The sequence below is a fragment of the Tasmannia lanceolata genome, unplaced genomic scaffold (assembly GCF_043159265.1).
Source record: "Tasmannia lanceolata isolate RefF3 unplaced genomic scaffold, GAP_Taslan_0.1 ptg000008l, whole genome shotgun sequence".
Lineage (NCBI taxonomy): Eukaryota > Viridiplantae > Streptophyta > Magnoliopsida > Canellales > Winteraceae > Tasmannia > Tasmannia lanceolata.
The window spans coordinates 27,559,297-27,576,737 of NW_027518685.1; the positions used below are offsets into that span (position 1 = coordinate 27,559,297).

A 17,441-nucleotide genomic window follows, 5' to 3' on the forward strand; every position below is an offset into this window, starting at 1 on the left:
TTTATTTGCTTCATAATTTAAGTGGGTTTTCTTTGGCGAAAAACCCAACAAGTGGTATCAGAGCTGTGGTTGTTTTGAAGCATAGTTGTTTGTGTGGATTGAGATGGAGAGTTCTACGGGAACTATGATCAAATTGGATGATTTGAAAACCAAAGATGGAGGATATTCTTTATTGTAGGGATTTGTATGAACCGATTGAAGGTGAAAAAGCCAAGCCTACTAGCATGTCTGATAGAGATTGGCAAAAATTAAATAGAAAGGCTATCAGATATATTAGGCAATGGTTGGATGACAGTGTGTTCCACCATGTGTCTAATGAAACATCTGCACATTCTCTTTAGACGAAGTTAGAGGGTCTTTATGAGAGAAAAACTGCTGGAAATAAAGCTTTCTTAAATAGAAAGCTTGTGAACCTAAAGTTCAAAGAATGTGGTTCGATTGCAGAGCATTTAAATAAAGTTCAGAGCATAGTGAACCAATTGTCTTCAATGAAGATGGTGCTAGATGATGAGTTGCAGGCATTGCTAATTTTGAGCTCGTTACCTGACGGTTGGGAAACTTTGGTGGTGTCATAGTAACTCTGCTCCAGATGGTGTATTTAGTATGAGCCAAGTTACTAGTAGCTTGCTTAATGAAGAGACAAGAAGGAAATCAACGGGTACAGACCATGCACAGGCTCTTGTCATAGAGAACAAGGGTAGAAGTACACGCAGATGATCAAAAAATTATGACAAATCCAGATAAATGTTGAATTCAAGAGAGAAGAAAAAATGCTTCTACTGTGGCAAAGAGGGCAATGTAAGGAAGAATTGTTGGGTTTACAAAAGAGAACAAAAAGAAGGTAAAAATCAGAAAAATGAGGATGATAAAGACACTACGGCTACCGTGTTTGATGAAGAAGTGATAACACTCTCTTTTGGAGAAGAAGAGTGTTTACATGTTGCAGATCAGGGTATAGAGTGGGTTGTTGATACATGTTCTTCTAATCATGATACTCCCAACAAGGAGTTCTTCACTTCATATAAAGCAGGAAATTTTGGTACGGTGAAGATGGGCAACAATAGTCTCTCAAAGATTGTTGGAATTGGTGATGTGTGCATTGAAACCAATGTTGGGTGCCTGTTGACTTTGAGAGATGTGTGACATGTTCCTGATATGCGCCTTAATCTTATTCCTGGGATAGCCATGGATAGGCAAGGTTATGAAAGCTATTTTGGTAAGGAGACTTGGAAGCTCACCAAAGGTTCACTCGTTGCTGCAAAGGGGAAGGTTTGTTGCACATTATACAAGACTTATGCAAAAGTGTGGAAGGATATGGTAAATGTTACTGAAGACAATTTTCCTACCTTGTGGCATAAGAGACTTGCTCACATGAGTGAGAAGAGGTAACATATTTTGGCAAAGAAGGCACTTATTCCATTCGTCAAAGACATGGTCTTCTCTGATGTGTGTGGTCCCTTTAAGGTGGAATCCCTTGGTGACACTCGGTATTTTATCACTTTTATTGATGATGCATCGAGGAAAGTGTAGGTTTATTTTTTTGAAAACAAAAGACCAGGTGTTCCAATGTTTTCAGAGATTTCATGTCATGGTAGAAAGAGAGATAGAAAAACCTTTGAAATGCCTCTGTACTGGTAACAGGGGAGAGTATATATCAAACGAGTTTAAAGGTTATTGTTCTAAATATGGTATAAGACATGAAAAGACAGTTCCTGATGCTCCATAGCATAATGGGGTGGCAGAGAAGATGAACCGCACTATTAGTGAGACAGTCATATGCATATACAGTGAAGATGGCTAAGTTGCCAAAGTCATTTTGGGGTGAAGCAGTTCGCATTGCTTGCTACTTGATTAACAAATCTGCCTCGGCTGTGTTGGATTTTGATATTCCATAAAGAGTGCGGACAGGAAAAGATGTTTCCTACTCTCATTTGAAGGTGTTTGGGTGTACAGCTTTTGCTCATATGCCCAAAGAGCAAAGGTTGAAGCTTAATGATAAAGCTACTCCGTGCATATTTGTGGGCTATGGAAATGAAGAATGTGGCTACAGACTATAGGATCTTGAAAAAAAGAAGATAGTCAGAAGCAGAGATGTTGTGTTCCATGAAGACCAAACTTTTACAGTTTTTGAGAGGGTTGAAAAACCTAAGAGTGTGGTTGATGGTATTATTGATCCTACATCTATTCGTTATCCGTTCGAGCATGTTACACATTGGGGAGAAGTGCAAGAAGATGGTAGTGATCATGGATCAGATGCATGTGGTCATGATACTGTGATAGATCATGAGCAGGGGAGCAGCCCCCACAGACAGAGATAGTGGAATCTCGATTAGAAGATCTAATAGAGAGCATTGGCCATCAACGAGATATCCTACCTCATATCATATATTGGTTACTAGTGAGGGGGAGCCATAAATGTTTCAGGAGATACAATCTTATAAATGCAAAGAACACTGGGCAGTAGTGGAATTAATTTTCAGGAACCGATGGATCCGTGATGTGATCGAAACACAATTGGTGCAGTTGAAGAAGATTTGTACTGACAAGAATCCGTTTGATATGCTGACTACATTTGTTCCCAGAGAAAGCCCAAGCTATCCATGGGCATAGCTGACATGGACTCCAAGTGAGAGTTAAGGTTGGTGTTCTCCTCTTCATGGGCCTGGAGGGGGGGTTGTTGTAGGTCCAGCCCATGATAGGCCCAACACCCACACCACATATCCGATTGAATTATGATACCCATGTCTCCTAATTAGAAAGGGAAAGTGAGAGAGTCGGTGGATGTGTGACGTTTTGCAGAAACGTCAAAAAGTAAATAAAAGAGAAAAAAAGGATAGAAAGGGTTAGAGAGAAATACAGAAAAAGAAAGAGGGAGAGAAGAAGAAGAAGAAGAAGAAGAAGAAGAAGAAGAGAAGCAAAGGTTTTTCTTGGTGGCTCTTCGAGGGTTTTGTGTGGGATCAAAACCAAAGTTTTGAAGCGTTCTTCTTAGAGATTTTCACCGCGTCGTTGGATCATCTCGTTGTACGGAAACTTCGCGAGGATTTGGGTTTCTTCAACTTGAAGATCGGAGTGGATAATTTTTGGTGAGAAAATGGGTTTTGTTGTTTGCAACAAGGTAATCATTTATCTCTCTTATTTTTTGTATGGTCTCTCAAGTTTTGGGTGAAAAACTTGAGAAAGAGATGTTGTATTACTTATTTGATTAGTGGATATTTCGTCGGATTCGCCCCGTGGTTTTTTCCTCTTCATTGGAGGGTTTTCCACATAAATCTTGGTGTTCTCTTGTGTGATTGCTCTCTTGATTATTTGTTTCTTTTATTCACATATTTATTTGCTTCGTAATTTAAGTGGGTTCTCTTCGATGAAAAACGCAACAACATCTTGTCAAGTTCTAGGTTGTGGTGACGGTTTGGGTAGTGACAGTAATTGTCTCAATATTTTTTTATTCGACCTAAGTTTTTGTGAGTCGACTTGATTTTTTTGACAACTCAACTCATCAAGGTATTTATTTTTCTTGTGATTTAGGACCCCGATTCTTCTTTTTTGTGAGAGATGATCCGATTTTCTGCGAGTCTTTTTTGTGAGAGATGATCCGATTTTCAGAGGTGAACTTATTTTTTCAATTTTCTCAGACATTGATTGTTGTTTTCTTTTGTGTCACCCATTTTTTTGCACGGTTTGGATCATCCTAAGAAGTGGCCCCACTGTATTTTGTGAAAATTAATGACCTCACGCGCACACATCATATAAAATGTCCGAAAATATAATAAGACAAATGTGCCAGCTGATAAGCACACCTGGCACCGACCTGAGATGCCTTACTTTGTGGCTTAAGGACCTTTCCACGTTTCAGATCTTTTGCTAACATCCTAAGCTCTATACTATGGGATTTGCTAGGGACTATCGCAGAAGGCATTTCAGGGATAGGCTGTTGCATGTGAGAGCAGCCACCTCGGATGGATTAAAAGAATAAGACAAAATCTGAGCCTGTGTGGCTGCTCTTACATTCGCAAAATGCCTTCCACGATGGTCGCTAGCATATCTTGTTAACTTACTTTAAACCTCTTGCTTTAGTAAAACCTCATGCTTTTCTCTCTTTCGGAGCTTTTAAATTGTTCAAGGTTTGACCTCCAAAGACTAGAACCGAAAGCATCTTTATTGAAAGTTGAAAGACAAAATTACCCATACCTTCTCAGCATTATTTCCCCATGCGTAAAGGGTATATTTGTCAAATTCAATGAACACCATTTATAAATAAATTTCAAAGGCCTCGGATTCTAGAAAATCTGATTCAACCATGTTCCTACTGAATTATCCCTGCCAAACTCGTATTCAATAGTAGTGACTTGTCTTTTCTGATTTTGTTTTTATGTGCTTGAATAATTGTTCGAAAACACGGAAATAACCCTTACTAATGCACTTATCTACAAAGCAGCAGGTCGGAAATGCTCTTCGGATTATACTCATTGTGAGGGCATCTTTGTCATTTCAAGTCAGATATCTAAACACCCCCTCAAACTAGGAGTGGCAATATCAAAACAGCAATTTCGAAAATGACCCAAGGCATCCTTATCCTTAATTCCTTACGCGGCGTTCGCCATTGATCATTCATTTATTCGTTTCCTTCTTACTGATGATAAAAATTAAAAACCACGTTTCCAAGCTGTTTCTTTTTTTTAAAAAATTTCGAAGATGATATTTTCGCCCCCCATAGGATAATGCGCCCCCTGGTAACGTGAATTGGGGGCAGACTTTTAACTTTAACGCTGTTTAGCCCCCAGTTCTTTTTAAAACCCTTTTACTCCGCTTCTTGTCTTTGCCTTTCTCTTTCATTTTCTCTGTAATCCGATTCTCCTTGAACAATGAGTATATTCAAGAGATTTGAGCTTCTCGAACCTACCTCAGCTTTCTTATACAAAGAAACTTTCACCAAAACCCCTTTGTATTCCCCATTTTCAGAGCTAGAAAATGAGCTAGGGTTTGCTCTCGATCTCTTAAACCCTAACCCCTTTGATCTATCTCTACAATGCGTCTTTCCTCCTCCTCCTTCGCATTTCGAAGTATTAGAGAGCGCCATAGATCTGATCCAGATCAAGAAGATCCAGGATCGTAAGGAAACAGATTTTTACCTTCGAAATCTCTCTGATAGGGTTTCAGCTCTCGAGTTAGGGTTTGATCGGGTGTTGATCCCGAAAATCGACGGTCGAGATCGGAAGTATTCTTTGCAGGCCGAGATTAAAGGAGCTGAGAAGGACGGGATTGATCGGAAGTACAAATGGACGACTGAGATCAAAGGCGGGAAAAAAGAAGGGTGTGGGAATGAGGGAGTGGAAAAGAACTATAAATGGACGGCTGAGATTAAAGGGAAAGGAAAGAACGCTCCGATCTCGCACACGTATACGTTGAAGGCGTCGTCGGCTCCGGCCGTCGGCAAGCCGGAAAAGGCGAAGAAGGAGTCGAAGGGGAAGTGTTCCGGTGCCACACGTGTGGTTGAGAAGGGTTCAGGGACTACACGTGTGGTGGAGATTGAAGATACGGATCCAGCAGGTCTTGCTGTAAAACAGGTTGTTGATGGCTTATTTACTATTATCACTAAATTTCTTTAGGCCCTGTTTGGATTTCAGGAAAAACATTTCCTTCAAATTTTTTTTTCCTTCAAATTTTTTTCTTTGCGCGATTTAGAAGGGAATGACAATGTTAACGCTTATTTAAAGGAATGTGCATGTCATCATAAATAGTGTTTCCTCTGAAACAGTGCTGGTGCAAGTAATTCCTTTTCATGTATAGTCAAACAATGGACAAACTGGAAATTCTTGAAAAGTTTATTATCCTTTCCTAACTTTTCCAGGAAAATTCTACATTATAAACGGGCTTAAAGTCAGACTCAATTTCTGCCCATAAAACCTTTCATGAGCAACTATTAACTATCTTATAGATTTCACTATAGTTATTAAATACCATTCATTGTACTACCATGCTTCCTAGCCAAACTATTCCTAAGCTGTGATTTAACCATTTTAACCATGTATTCAATAGCTTTTTTGTAGGCATTAAATCTGGGTCGTTGCTGTACGGCTCGGAATGTTGGACCACCAAGAAGCAGCATGTGCATAAGATGAGTGTAGCGGAGATGCAAATGCTTAGATGGATGTACGGCCACACAAGGTTAGATCGAATTAAAAATGAAGACATCTTTAAAAAGGTGGGGTGGCACCAATTGAGGAGAAGATGAGAGAGCACTGCTTAAGATGGTTTGGGCATATCCAACGTAGGCCTTTGGATGCTTTAGTGAGAAGAAGTGACTTGTGCCAAGTTGATGGAGTAAAAAGAGGTAGGGGCAGACCGAAAACAACTTGGGTAGAAACAATGAGGAAAGACTTGAGGGCTAGGAACATAAAGAAGAACATGACCTTGGATAGGATAGAATGGAAGAAAATGATCCATGTAGACGAACCCAACTAGTGTCAAGAGTAGACTTAGTCAATTTGAGCCAGAGTAAACTATTCATTAGCTGACCCCAACTAGGTTGGGACAAAGGCTTAGTTGAGTTAAATCTGGGTCGTTGATGCTTCAATCTTGTACTGACTTTTTTATGCGATTTTAATCGGACGGTCGGGATCACCCGATCTGAACTATTTTCAGGCATTGGACCTTCTTAGGAGAGATGTACCAACTCTATGGTTTAGATGTACTGAAGGATTCTATATATCATTATATATTTTATAATGCTATATTATAATGTGGTATAAATATTCGCAAATATTTTACATATGGCAACAAATTCTTCTAAAAAGAAGAAAGCTTGGCTATGTTAAGAGAAAATTGAAAATACTAGCCACTATCTCATGTTCTAAATCATCGAGCTAAGTATGGATCTGATGTATCTAATAAAACAACAGAAAAATTTATGTGGGTTGGGTTAAAATGCAGTCTGTTCGCTTGGACAATGAATATATAATATAAGCATTTTTAAGGGAAGCATTGAGGATTTTGCGTTTAATCACTTAGCTCGGACATTCAGTGAGAAAATCTATGTAGATATAGTGTCACACTCTGAAGTTTCTGAGGTTGAGAACTATTCAGGGAAAAATCTGGGATGGGTGACTTGATTTGATCAAGACTAGGCCCGGTTTGAGTGAACATTGATTTCTTAAAATCTGAAATAACTTGAGATGCGTACTTGAGTAATTTGGAAAATGGGACAACTGATATGCACACCTGCCTGATTTTCAAGTTACCTTTGACCTTGGTTCCTGCTAGCCCTCCAAGTGCAATTCCAAATTGACCTGTACATTTGTGATAAGAAACTAATGAATGATTTGGAGAGTGTAGAAATGGATTCCCGTTGTGCGTGAATGCGGAGGAGGCCTAGAACTGATTGTTGGTGACTAGATAAGGCAATTGCGTTTTTTTTTTGGTAGATAAGGCAATTACAATTATATGTACATCCAATAAAATGATTCACCGTGATATTCCTGAATTTGACAACTTAGTTGTTTACTTGTTTGCATAGTTACATTTATTTAAATTATTTATTGTAATTTCTGTGTATATCTTTTGGGTTGCAGTAGTTTCCTGTTGACTTTATTGGAAGAGCTGAGTTTTGTTTTTGGTTTTGATATTTCTGTTTTTTGGTGGTAAAGGTGTTTGCTAGGAAGAGGGCTGCGGCTGTTAGGACTATCAAGGGTAAGAACAAGGAATTATCACCGCAAGATGCAGCAATGATAATTCAGGTGAGCTTCAGAGCTCATCTGGTCCGTCGATCTCAGACACTCCGGGGTCTACGAGATCTGGCCGTGGCCAAAGCCAAGTTGAAGGAGCTGAGGGCCCTGTTCACAAATTTCTCTTATCGGAGGCGCATTGCATGTGATGCCGAAGAACGCCAGAGATTCTCTGAGAAAATCATTGTTTTGCTCCTCACTGTAGATGCAATTGAGGTAAGTTCAATGCTCATCTCTTTACTTCCCACAAAATGATGTTGCTTGCTATTTTACGTCTTTTTCTTCTCCAGTAGCTGATATTTGTGCCCCATGTTTCACCTCGGATGCCTTCATTGTGACCATTCAATCTGGCCTTTTCTCTTTACTTTCCACCGAAGGTAGGCAACCCAATGGAGCCTTAAAGTGATTGAAACCTTGTGTTTTTTTATCCCTAACCTGTTGCCTCCCTCTGTTAATCTCATTCTCCCGTTATCCCCCTGATATGTATGACGGGTACCAACGGTTCACTACCCATGCAGTTCGATACCACAGATGTGTAACAACCAAAGCCTAGGGTATAAATGGATATAAGGAAGAGTTTTTTTAACTCTAAAATTAGTGCTGTTATGGCTGTTTATCAGAACTCAGAAGTGACGGATCTGGACAGGTCTGTAACAGTTGGATAAAATAAAGATAGGTCTGGGCAAAATCCTTGGGGGATTTATGGACTGTTTTAGACTGTAAAGTGGACGGTTAAGGTATGGGATCTAAGGATTTGGACATTTGTAACACTTGGATAAAATAAAGATAGGTCTGGGCAAAATCCTACAAAGATTTATGGACTGTTTCAGACTGTAAAGTGGATGGTTATGGTATGGGATTAGGGAACTTAATTACAGTCAACAGGAATTAGGATGGAAGGGGTTTTAGGGTAAGGAATGTAAGTGTTCAACATAATAGGAACACAAGCGACGGATCTTGGTGATCCAACTATGATAAATCACAAACTAATAATATGGATTGAATTGAAACAGTGAAAAGAACATACCAAAAGCCAAGAATGATTTTTCTACACACAGTAAGGAATTCCTCTTTGGTTTCTCTTTGCTCCACAACAGACAGTGATGAGGACTGTTTTCCTCTTCTCTTTGACGTGGATTTGCAGAGATTTGAAAACAGAATTAGTGTGTGCAAGCTGGGACCGAAGAGAACTTTATAGATGTTTGAGGGAAGGGATGCAACTCCTCATCACGCTGATCATTCTCTCAAACGTCTCTTTACAAATATACATTTTTCCAATACGCTCTTTCACAATAAAGGGATACGTCTATATTTTAAACACTTAACCAACTGAAAGGATCTAGGCCATCAATCTTGCAAAGGCCACATCCACAGTTAGGATTAAATCCTAACATTCTCCCACTTGGCCAGCAAGATCTTTGTGCCATACATAAAGATCATACCTTTAAGTCAGTTATGTAATAAATACAACATTTCGTTCAGCAAAAACCACCAATAATGAATCGTGTAACCATTGGGTCACTAACTCTACCCAATAGCCTACCCCACGGTTAAATCGTCATTAATTTTTATGAACATGAATGTAAACACATAAGATGTAAATATGGTCCAAAACAGTCATACAGACATTCGACCTCTTACTAACAATCCATTTGCATAATGTGCACAAAATGGAGCGGTAGAAAATAATCATAATATATATCAGAATCATAAAATACAATGTGATCACAACAGTATATCTCCCACTGTCACAGGCTATCAAAAGTGTCAACCAACTTTATGCGCGCTACATGCTCTCTGAAGAGCTTTGGTGACAAGCTCTCAGTCAAAGGATTCGCCAATATAAGTGCGGTGCTTATGTACTCCACAGATACACATTGATTCTGACATAACTTCCTCACGATAATATGTCAACACATTGACCCATTACTTGATTTGTCGTTCTTAGAATTGTAAAACCGCAACAGAATTATCACAACACATTCTCAGTAACTTGTTAACTATCAACAAGATAAAACCCTGAGACGGAATTCCGTAACTATAAGGCATAATAATATAAGACCTTAAAATAGAAAATAAACTCCGAACCTAAAGTGGAAGCAACAGATAGTGTCAATTTGACATTCTTCCACAATTTAGGACTTTCTGCATAAACATCTCAAAGCAGAAATCTAGATGTCCCGACAACAACAAAAAGTCGGAGTGAGATTAACTAATTACACGAGGCTGATCTCATCTACTGTATGTGAGCATTAAACATTTAGCCCCTTACAGACAATGTACAATCTTTTGGCAAATTTCCAATGATCCATATATAAATAACATTGATACTTTCTAAATTTGCCCACCATATAGGTTATACCTAGATAGGTGCAGATTTAAACATTCAATAGACCCCCAATTGCAGAACTATTAGGGAACCTCTTTATCTGCTCCTATGATAAATCAATCCTAGGACCATAGAACTGACTGAATATATCACTCTCAATGAAACAATGTTGAAGACTTGGGAGTCAAGCCATTAGGCTGTATATGGGTCTTTACGACCATGAGAGACTTCATAGGTGGAATTGAGAGATAAAAAGAAAAATTGATTGCAAAAGGCTTCACTCGGAATCAAACAATAAGAATAGTTGTTCTCATGTTTTAAGAAAGATTCTTTTGGAATGGTCATGAAGTTTGTGACTTGTTGTGATCTAGAGTTACAATAAATGGATATAAAAGTGACTTTCTTAAAAGGTGACCTGTTTGAGGTTACTTATAGCCTGAAGGTTTTGAGGCTAAGGAAAGAGGCACGTAGGCTGTGGACTTGAGGGGTCTGCTTAAAGTTTAGAGTAGGCTTTCCGACAATTGAACAGAAAGTTTCATCAAGTACTCTTTGTGTTAGATTTTAAGGAATTGTCACAGAATAATGGATATATCTTAAAATAAGTAGGAGTAATATTAATCGACGGCCTAGATCGTTTCAGTTGGTTAAATGTTTGAAGTATAGACGTATCCCTTTATTGTGAAAGGGCGTATTAGAAAAATGTGTATTTGTAAAGAGATGTTTGAGAGAAGGATCAACGTGATGAGGAGTTACATCCCTTCTCTCATAAATATATAAAGTTCTCTTCGGTCCCTGCATGTACACACCAATTCCGTTTCTAAATATCTGCGAATCCACGTCAAATAGAAGAGACAAATAGTCTCCATCACCGTCGGTTGTGGAGTAAGGAGAAACCAAAGCGGAATTCCTTATTGTGTGTAGAAAAACCATTCATGGCTTATGGTATGTTCTTTTCACTGTTTCAATTCAATCCATATTATTAGTTATTGATTTCTCAAAGTTGGATCGCCAAGATCCGTCGCTTGTGTTCCTATTGTGTTGAACACTTACAAGGAAACCAATGAACTTAGGGGTGACGTAAAGGGCGGGGTTAGGTGATTATGGTGGAATGATCCAAAGAAGTGGAAACTACAGGCACAGGTTAGCTACGGGGTTGATTGGCAGGAGCTGTGATTCATAGGATTTAGAGAAGATCGATACAGAGCAACTCCAGGGTGATGGTAAGAGTTTTAAAGGAGGTCTGTGTTTGAAAACATACTGGGCGTGATAGGAACGGTGAGATGCTGATATTATATTTCTGTAACAGTTGTAAAGCTGCAACATATTATTTTAATCAACAAGTTAAAGGTCGGTTAATAGGGATATGGCAAGATGGGTATATCGGTTGCAGATACCTGGTCTCTGGGCAGTAGTATGGTGAAGGTTGGAGTTTAATGAATTCTGGGAAGTTCGTTGGTAGGGAAAGGTCTAGGTTGATTAGTTAGTGTGTTTGGGTGGAGGGGTTTAAGGATTAACCAAAAGGAAAGGGGGTTTTAAGGATTAATCAAAGAGAGAGGCACACCCCTTTCTCTCACACAAAATCTCACAAATCTTTTGTTATTGCCATGGTTAGATTGTTGTTTATGTGAAATGCATTGCGATAGCCATGGGGAATGAAAGTCTCATACGACTTCAGACGAGATTGTGTTCAAATTTTGAGGTAATCAAGAGCAAATCAGACATCAGTATCATTGCATTGCATTTGCTGGCGGGATGTTTATTAAATGGTTGTCAAGAAGTGAATGTTGGAGATGTGAGAGAATGGGATGTGAGAAGGTAGAGGAGATGGATGGGAGGAACTGACTATTTTAAAGGTATTTTTTTTTCATTTTAAAATGATTGATGAGACAGTGTATCTTGGTCTTTTAAATGAATGATTTACTTTAGTTTGAGAGAGAGAGAGGGGGGGGGGGGGGGGGGGGGGCGGAATCCAAAAATCTGGACGCTCTTCGTTGCGTAGCAGTAGATGCAAGATTGATAAAATAAACGAAAAAGAGGCCCTTCGAACACCGTCGTAGGGAATAGAATACTTCGATCACCGTCGAAGTCAAGTTTCTCAGAGCGAAACTTAAAAATATTCATGTAGGCGCTAATCCAAGCAACCAAAAGTTCTCAAAGAACTAAAAGCCTAAAGGCAAAATTTTCATTCAATAATCAACGTTGATTACATTACTTTCATAACATCTATTTATAATAAGAGAAACCCTAAAATCTAACTTACGGACTAAGCAACTTATCTTAGCCGTCCATCTAAAATAACATAAATAAAACATAAAACTTGGCTAAAACTTACCTAAAATAGTAATCCCGTAGTAGACACTTACCATATCCTAAAATTTCCTATAAACTTAGCCAAATCAAGTCCAAATCACGTAATCTTGGGCTAGATAGGTAATCGAAAAACCTTTCTAAAAACACCAAAATCAGGCTAAAAGAACAAGATTTGATGCCATAAAAAATACTACAAATAAAATAACAAAAATACAAATTAAAAAATAAGAAACTTGTTCCACGCCAACGAACCGAACTATTCTTGGTGATTTTCGTCCGCTTCATACTCCCCTGGTTCAAAAAAACTCGTCCTCGAGTTTTAAAGTGTCGAAGAACATTCATCAATTGAATCTGTCGAAGATCAAATCTTGCTTCATAATTCCGAAGAAGAAAATATAATCTATCTTGAACTTAAACCGCCTTGAATTCATAAATATTCGCCGTAGGTTTTGGCATAACATCCAATAAAAATGGATCAATATAATTTGATGAAGAAATTGATATAATATTATTCCATTCATCAATTTCTTCAATCTCCATTAATTCACCTAATATGTTGTCAGATCCAATTTCTCTTGTTTCTCCATTAAAGATTGAGGAATGCTAGGGTCAAGCGGTTAAATAGCCGCTTGAACCTAGTCGGTTTGTGATTGGATAAAAAACCACCATGTTGGCGTTTATTAATATCCAAAATCCTTCAATTAACTATGGTTAGAAGAGAATCCCTATTTAGTCAGTTGCACTACTTTTTCTCTTTGTTTAGTTTCCCTCTTTAATGAGATACCTTATTTAACTCTAGTAATTGCATTTTTTTTGTTCCCACTACTTTTTATATTTCTAAAGTTGACTTTGATGGCGCCAGCTTGGCATTGTTTTAGTCTAAAAATATTAGAGTGCTTTAATTGTAGTTAAAGATCCCGCAAAACCAATTAAAGATACAAAAACAAAAACGGAAAAATAGAGTGCAAACTAAGAATGCGATTGAGAGGAACACATTGAAGAACTTAGAAGAAGGAGAAGAAAGACAAAATCAAGGTAAAGATTTGAAACCGAGGAATTCCATTGATAGTTGAATACGGTGAAAGAAGGAAAACAATTAATGTAGCCCAAAACAATTTGAACTAGAATCTTCATCTATGGAATAAGGCGCACAGAGTCATTCTGCTCCGTCAGACTAAACTTAGGAAGCATAATTTTCTTGATCTTTTGCTGTTCTTTTTTGGGTTGGTATTGGATTTTACAGTAAATTTCACTCTCAAGGGAAGTATTCTAACCATCCAAATTGTGGCTGTCAAATGGGCAGTGAGAAAGCAAAGAAGCAATGGTCTGGATTGACAGTCAAATTGATTTCTGGTGAGAAATTATATGGTGCCTGCTCCCGTGCACCCCTTCGGTCAAAACAGTGGGGCCCACATTTTTTGGGTGATCCAAACTGTTCATTTGTTGGACCCTGATATGGATAGGGTGCAGGAAGAATGATCCTAGCTCTCCAATCTGTGGAGGTTTTTATACTGCACCATCCATTTGAAACTTTGACAAATCAAAAGGTTAGGAATAATAACCTACGGAGAAAATTTTCTTGGACCCATCTACGTCAGGGTCCAACAAATGAAAGGTTTGGATCACCTAATAAATGTGGCCCCACAGTTTTTTATGGCGCTCGTGCATGCCGGAGCCGGCACCATGTAATTTCTGTAGTTAACTAAAATAGCCAGTAATCCACTGATATTTTAAAGTTCTTGAATTGATGATGGGCATCATTTTGATGGTTGTTGTAAGCGTAATTTTGGTAAATTAAGGAAATAAAAGCAACAAAATATCAGTGGGACCCACCAAGAAAAGCAATGAAGCGAAAAAATGCAATTACTAGAAGGTAACTCGTTAAGGAAAAAACTAAACGAAGAGAAAAAGTAGTGGAACCGACTAAATAGGGATTCTCTTCTAACCATAGTTGTTAATTGAAGGATTTTGTATATCAATAAACACCAACATGGCCATTTTTTATCCAATCGCAGCCCGACTAGGTTCAAGCAGCTATTTAATCGCTTGACCTTAGCATTCCTCTTAAAGATTTCATAGGGCGCATCAATTATTGCTTCAAGTGATTCACTAATCACGTCATCACCATAAGAAATAAATTGGTCATCATCTGAACTTTTAGCAACGATTAAAAATCCGTCTTCTGAGTATTCATCATATATTGGTGGGGATTCTCAATTTATGATTTCGTGCTCCAAGTAATAATAAAACGATTTTAAGTCTGGTGTTAGCCCCCAATCTTGGCATTCGATAACTCTTCTCTGAAGTGATAGAAGATAAACTGTAGCCATCACGAATCCACGCAAACTTTGCTACCAAACTTTTTCTCCAACCCAAGGAAGGAGTCAGCTCTTATACCAACTGACGCAGTCCAAAAATCTGGACGCTCTTCGTTGCGTAGTAGCTGATGCAAGATTGATAAAATAAACGGAAAAGGGGACCTTCAAATACCGTAGTAGGGAATAGAATACTTCGATCACCGTTGAAGTCAAGTTTCTCAGAGCGAAACTTGAAAATACTCTTGCGGGCGCTAATCCAAGCAACCAAAAGTTCTCAAAAAACTAAAAGCCTAAAGGCAAATTTTTCATTCAATAATCAACGTTGATTACATTACTTTCATAACATCTATTTATAATAAGAGAAACCCTAAAATCTAACTTACGGCCTAAGCAACTAATCTTAGCCGTCCATCTAAAATAACATAAATAAAACCTAAAACAGTAAAACTTGATTAAAACATACCTAAAATAGTAATCCCGTAATAGATAAAATTGCCTATAACTTAGCCAAATCAAGTCCAATTCTCATAATCTTGGGCTCTTTAGATAGGTAATCGAAAAACCTTTATAAAAACACTAAAATCAAGCCAAAAGAACAAGATTTGATGCCCTAAAAAAATACTACAAATAAAATAACAAAAATACAAATTAAAAAATAAGAAACTTGTTCCACGCCAACGATGATGCAACCTCCTCTTTATTTTTCCTCACATTGCTGTGAGCAATAAGAGAAAGGCAATCTAAACTTGAAGGTGGCATACCTCATATTCGATGCTCTGCATGGACCTCTAGGGCTCTAACCATGTTTATTAATTCTACTGAATTTATGATAAATTTCCAATGACCGAGGAGAATGATACCTCATACGATTATATGGCATATTTGGTGAGAGAGAAACAGGAGAATCTTTGAAGAAAAAGAAAAAAAGGCTTGGCCAGGATAATAGACGAAAGTGCTAGAAGGCAAACAGGGCGCGCATGTATTGATGGACTTACCTGCCATTCAGAGGGTAATGCCATATTCTCTTATTCCTGCCCTGTTGGAATATGTGAAACTAATGAGGCAGAAGCAAGGGCTTTATTGCATGGTCTTAAGTGGTACGCTACCCATCTTGTTGAACCCTTAATAGTGGAAGGTGATTCATCCAACATCATTTCTTGGGCGAGAGGTGATGTCCTTAGAAACTCTCTAATATCATTTTGGGAATTTGAGATTGTTGTAAGTTCATTCACCCGTGTTTCTCACATATCTAACGAAAAAGCTTATGAGGTCCGCTAAAGAAAAAGCTGATGAAATTGTGAAGGCCGGAGTGGATGGCAGTCGTGTGGAAGAAAGTTGCTTATTTGTATTTGATGCTATTTAGGCTTGGATTAGAAGGTTTGTTATTCCCTTTTATTTTATATTTGTAACTTGTCTTGGGTGAGGGGACACCTTGCCCCCTCCCTCTACCTACGTGTATGGCTGCCTCATATCAATAAAGTTACCTTTATCACAAAAAAAAAAGAGTGATGGATTAAGCTCATTTCTTCTAGCAAGATTATACTGAAGTTACTGAAACTTTACATGAAACAGAATGTAATCTGAGGTTTTCAGCTGTTAATAGCAAGTGATTTGCAGATTTTACTGAATTATCATGATGTTCTACGTCTTCCTAATAATGCATTTGAGTAATTGTCGCACTTTAGGGACCTGATTATATGGTTCGAGCCGCAAGGAGATCAATGGTGGGTGAGCTGGAGGCAATGCTCGATGTGGTGGACCCGCAGCCGCCTGGGAAGTTGGGTTCTTTGAAGAGGAGGAAGTTTGATCTGCCAGTGAGCAGTTCTGTCCGGAAGGAAATGGCGTTGGGGGTGGCTGAGGTCGTACAGATGCTTGATGCAGAAGACAACGGGAGCAATGCCTTTGAGGCCTGCTTGTGAAGAACCTAGTCATGTTTTGGCTGTTACTATTCTCTTCTTTCCCCTTATCTGGTGATGATACTAAAGGACTTTTACGAGAATGTGTTCTGTAGCTTCTTAATATTATGGGGTAGAAGACTATGTAGAGAGTAGCAGGTGCAGTAGGCTTTTTAAGAATATTAGATGTTGGGTTGAAAACTAGAACTTTGAGGGAATGGCTACTTATGCTCTAGGCCTGTTTGTATTGAAGTAATGTAGCATCTTTTTTTTAATCCTCTGATTTCCTCTACAAAGTAATGGTCTTTATAACGAGGGATATTTGATATACAGAGCCCCTTTCCTTTTACCCTGATTGCCAACCAAACTTTTGAAAAATTTAGGTCGTGTTCAAATGTTCAATGACCATTTTCATTCTCCTCTGACAATGGGCAGAAACAGGAGAATGGGAATTGCCCTAATCAAATCTGCGTGACTTAAAAATTCTGAAAATTTCCAATTCTTAGGTTTAGACTAATCACTTCTAGGCTTGACTTAATCATTTTCTAGGCACAATTATTTACCAAACTAATCATTCACTAAACTCAACATTATTTTCATGACATTAAAAGGCCCTAGCAGGGGGGCATTAACTTTCAGCTTCTTCTAATTATCAGTTCAATAAATGCAGCGCTCTTTCAGTCTCAACCTAGGTATTTTCTCAGAGAAATCAGCCTTTCACTTTGTTGGGAAGGGCTGAGTTTACTCTCCCTTGTTTGACAAAGACTAAGCTCTTTTATATTCAATAGCTTTACGAGGGATGTCATGTAATAGCCTTTAACAGCTAATTGAAAAGCGTAAAAAAAGAGAGAGAATGCTTATTAAATCT

General features: G+C 38.3%; 1 protein-coding gene across 1 annotated transcript; it reads left to right on the top strand.

The window, feature by feature from the left end:
• The first annotated feature begins 4,705 nt into the window (after nucleotides 1–4,705).
• Nucleotides 4,706–16,848, top strand: LOC143885029 (BAG family molecular chaperone regulator 7-like). Its single transcript, XM_077388979.1, has 3 exons — nucleotides 4,706–5,564; nucleotides 7,644–7,937; nucleotides 16,364–16,848. The coding sequence occupies exons 1-3, from the start codon at nucleotides 4,863–4,865 to the stop codon at nucleotides 16,595–16,597; spliced, it is 1,230 nt and encodes a 409-aa protein (XP_077245094.1). The 5' UTR covers nucleotides 4,706–4,862; the 3' UTR covers nucleotides 16,598–16,848.
• Nucleotides 16,849–17,441: the final 593 nt, after the last annotated feature.

Excerpts from the sequence above, each read along its gene's own strand:
- LOC143885029 (XM_077388979.1), top strand. The coding sequence starts at position 4,863 with ATGAGTATATTCAAGAGATTTGAGCTTCTCGAACCTACCTCAGCTTTC. Across the intron at positions 5,565-7,643 it reads CAGGTCTTGCTGTAAAACAG|GTGTTTGCTAGGAAGAGGGC; the intron begins GTTGTTGATGGC and ends TTGGTGGTAAAG. Across the intron at positions 7,938-16,363 it reads TCACTGTAGATGCAATTGAG|GGACCTGATTATATGGTTCG; the intron begins GTAAGTTCAATG and ends GTCGCACTTTAG.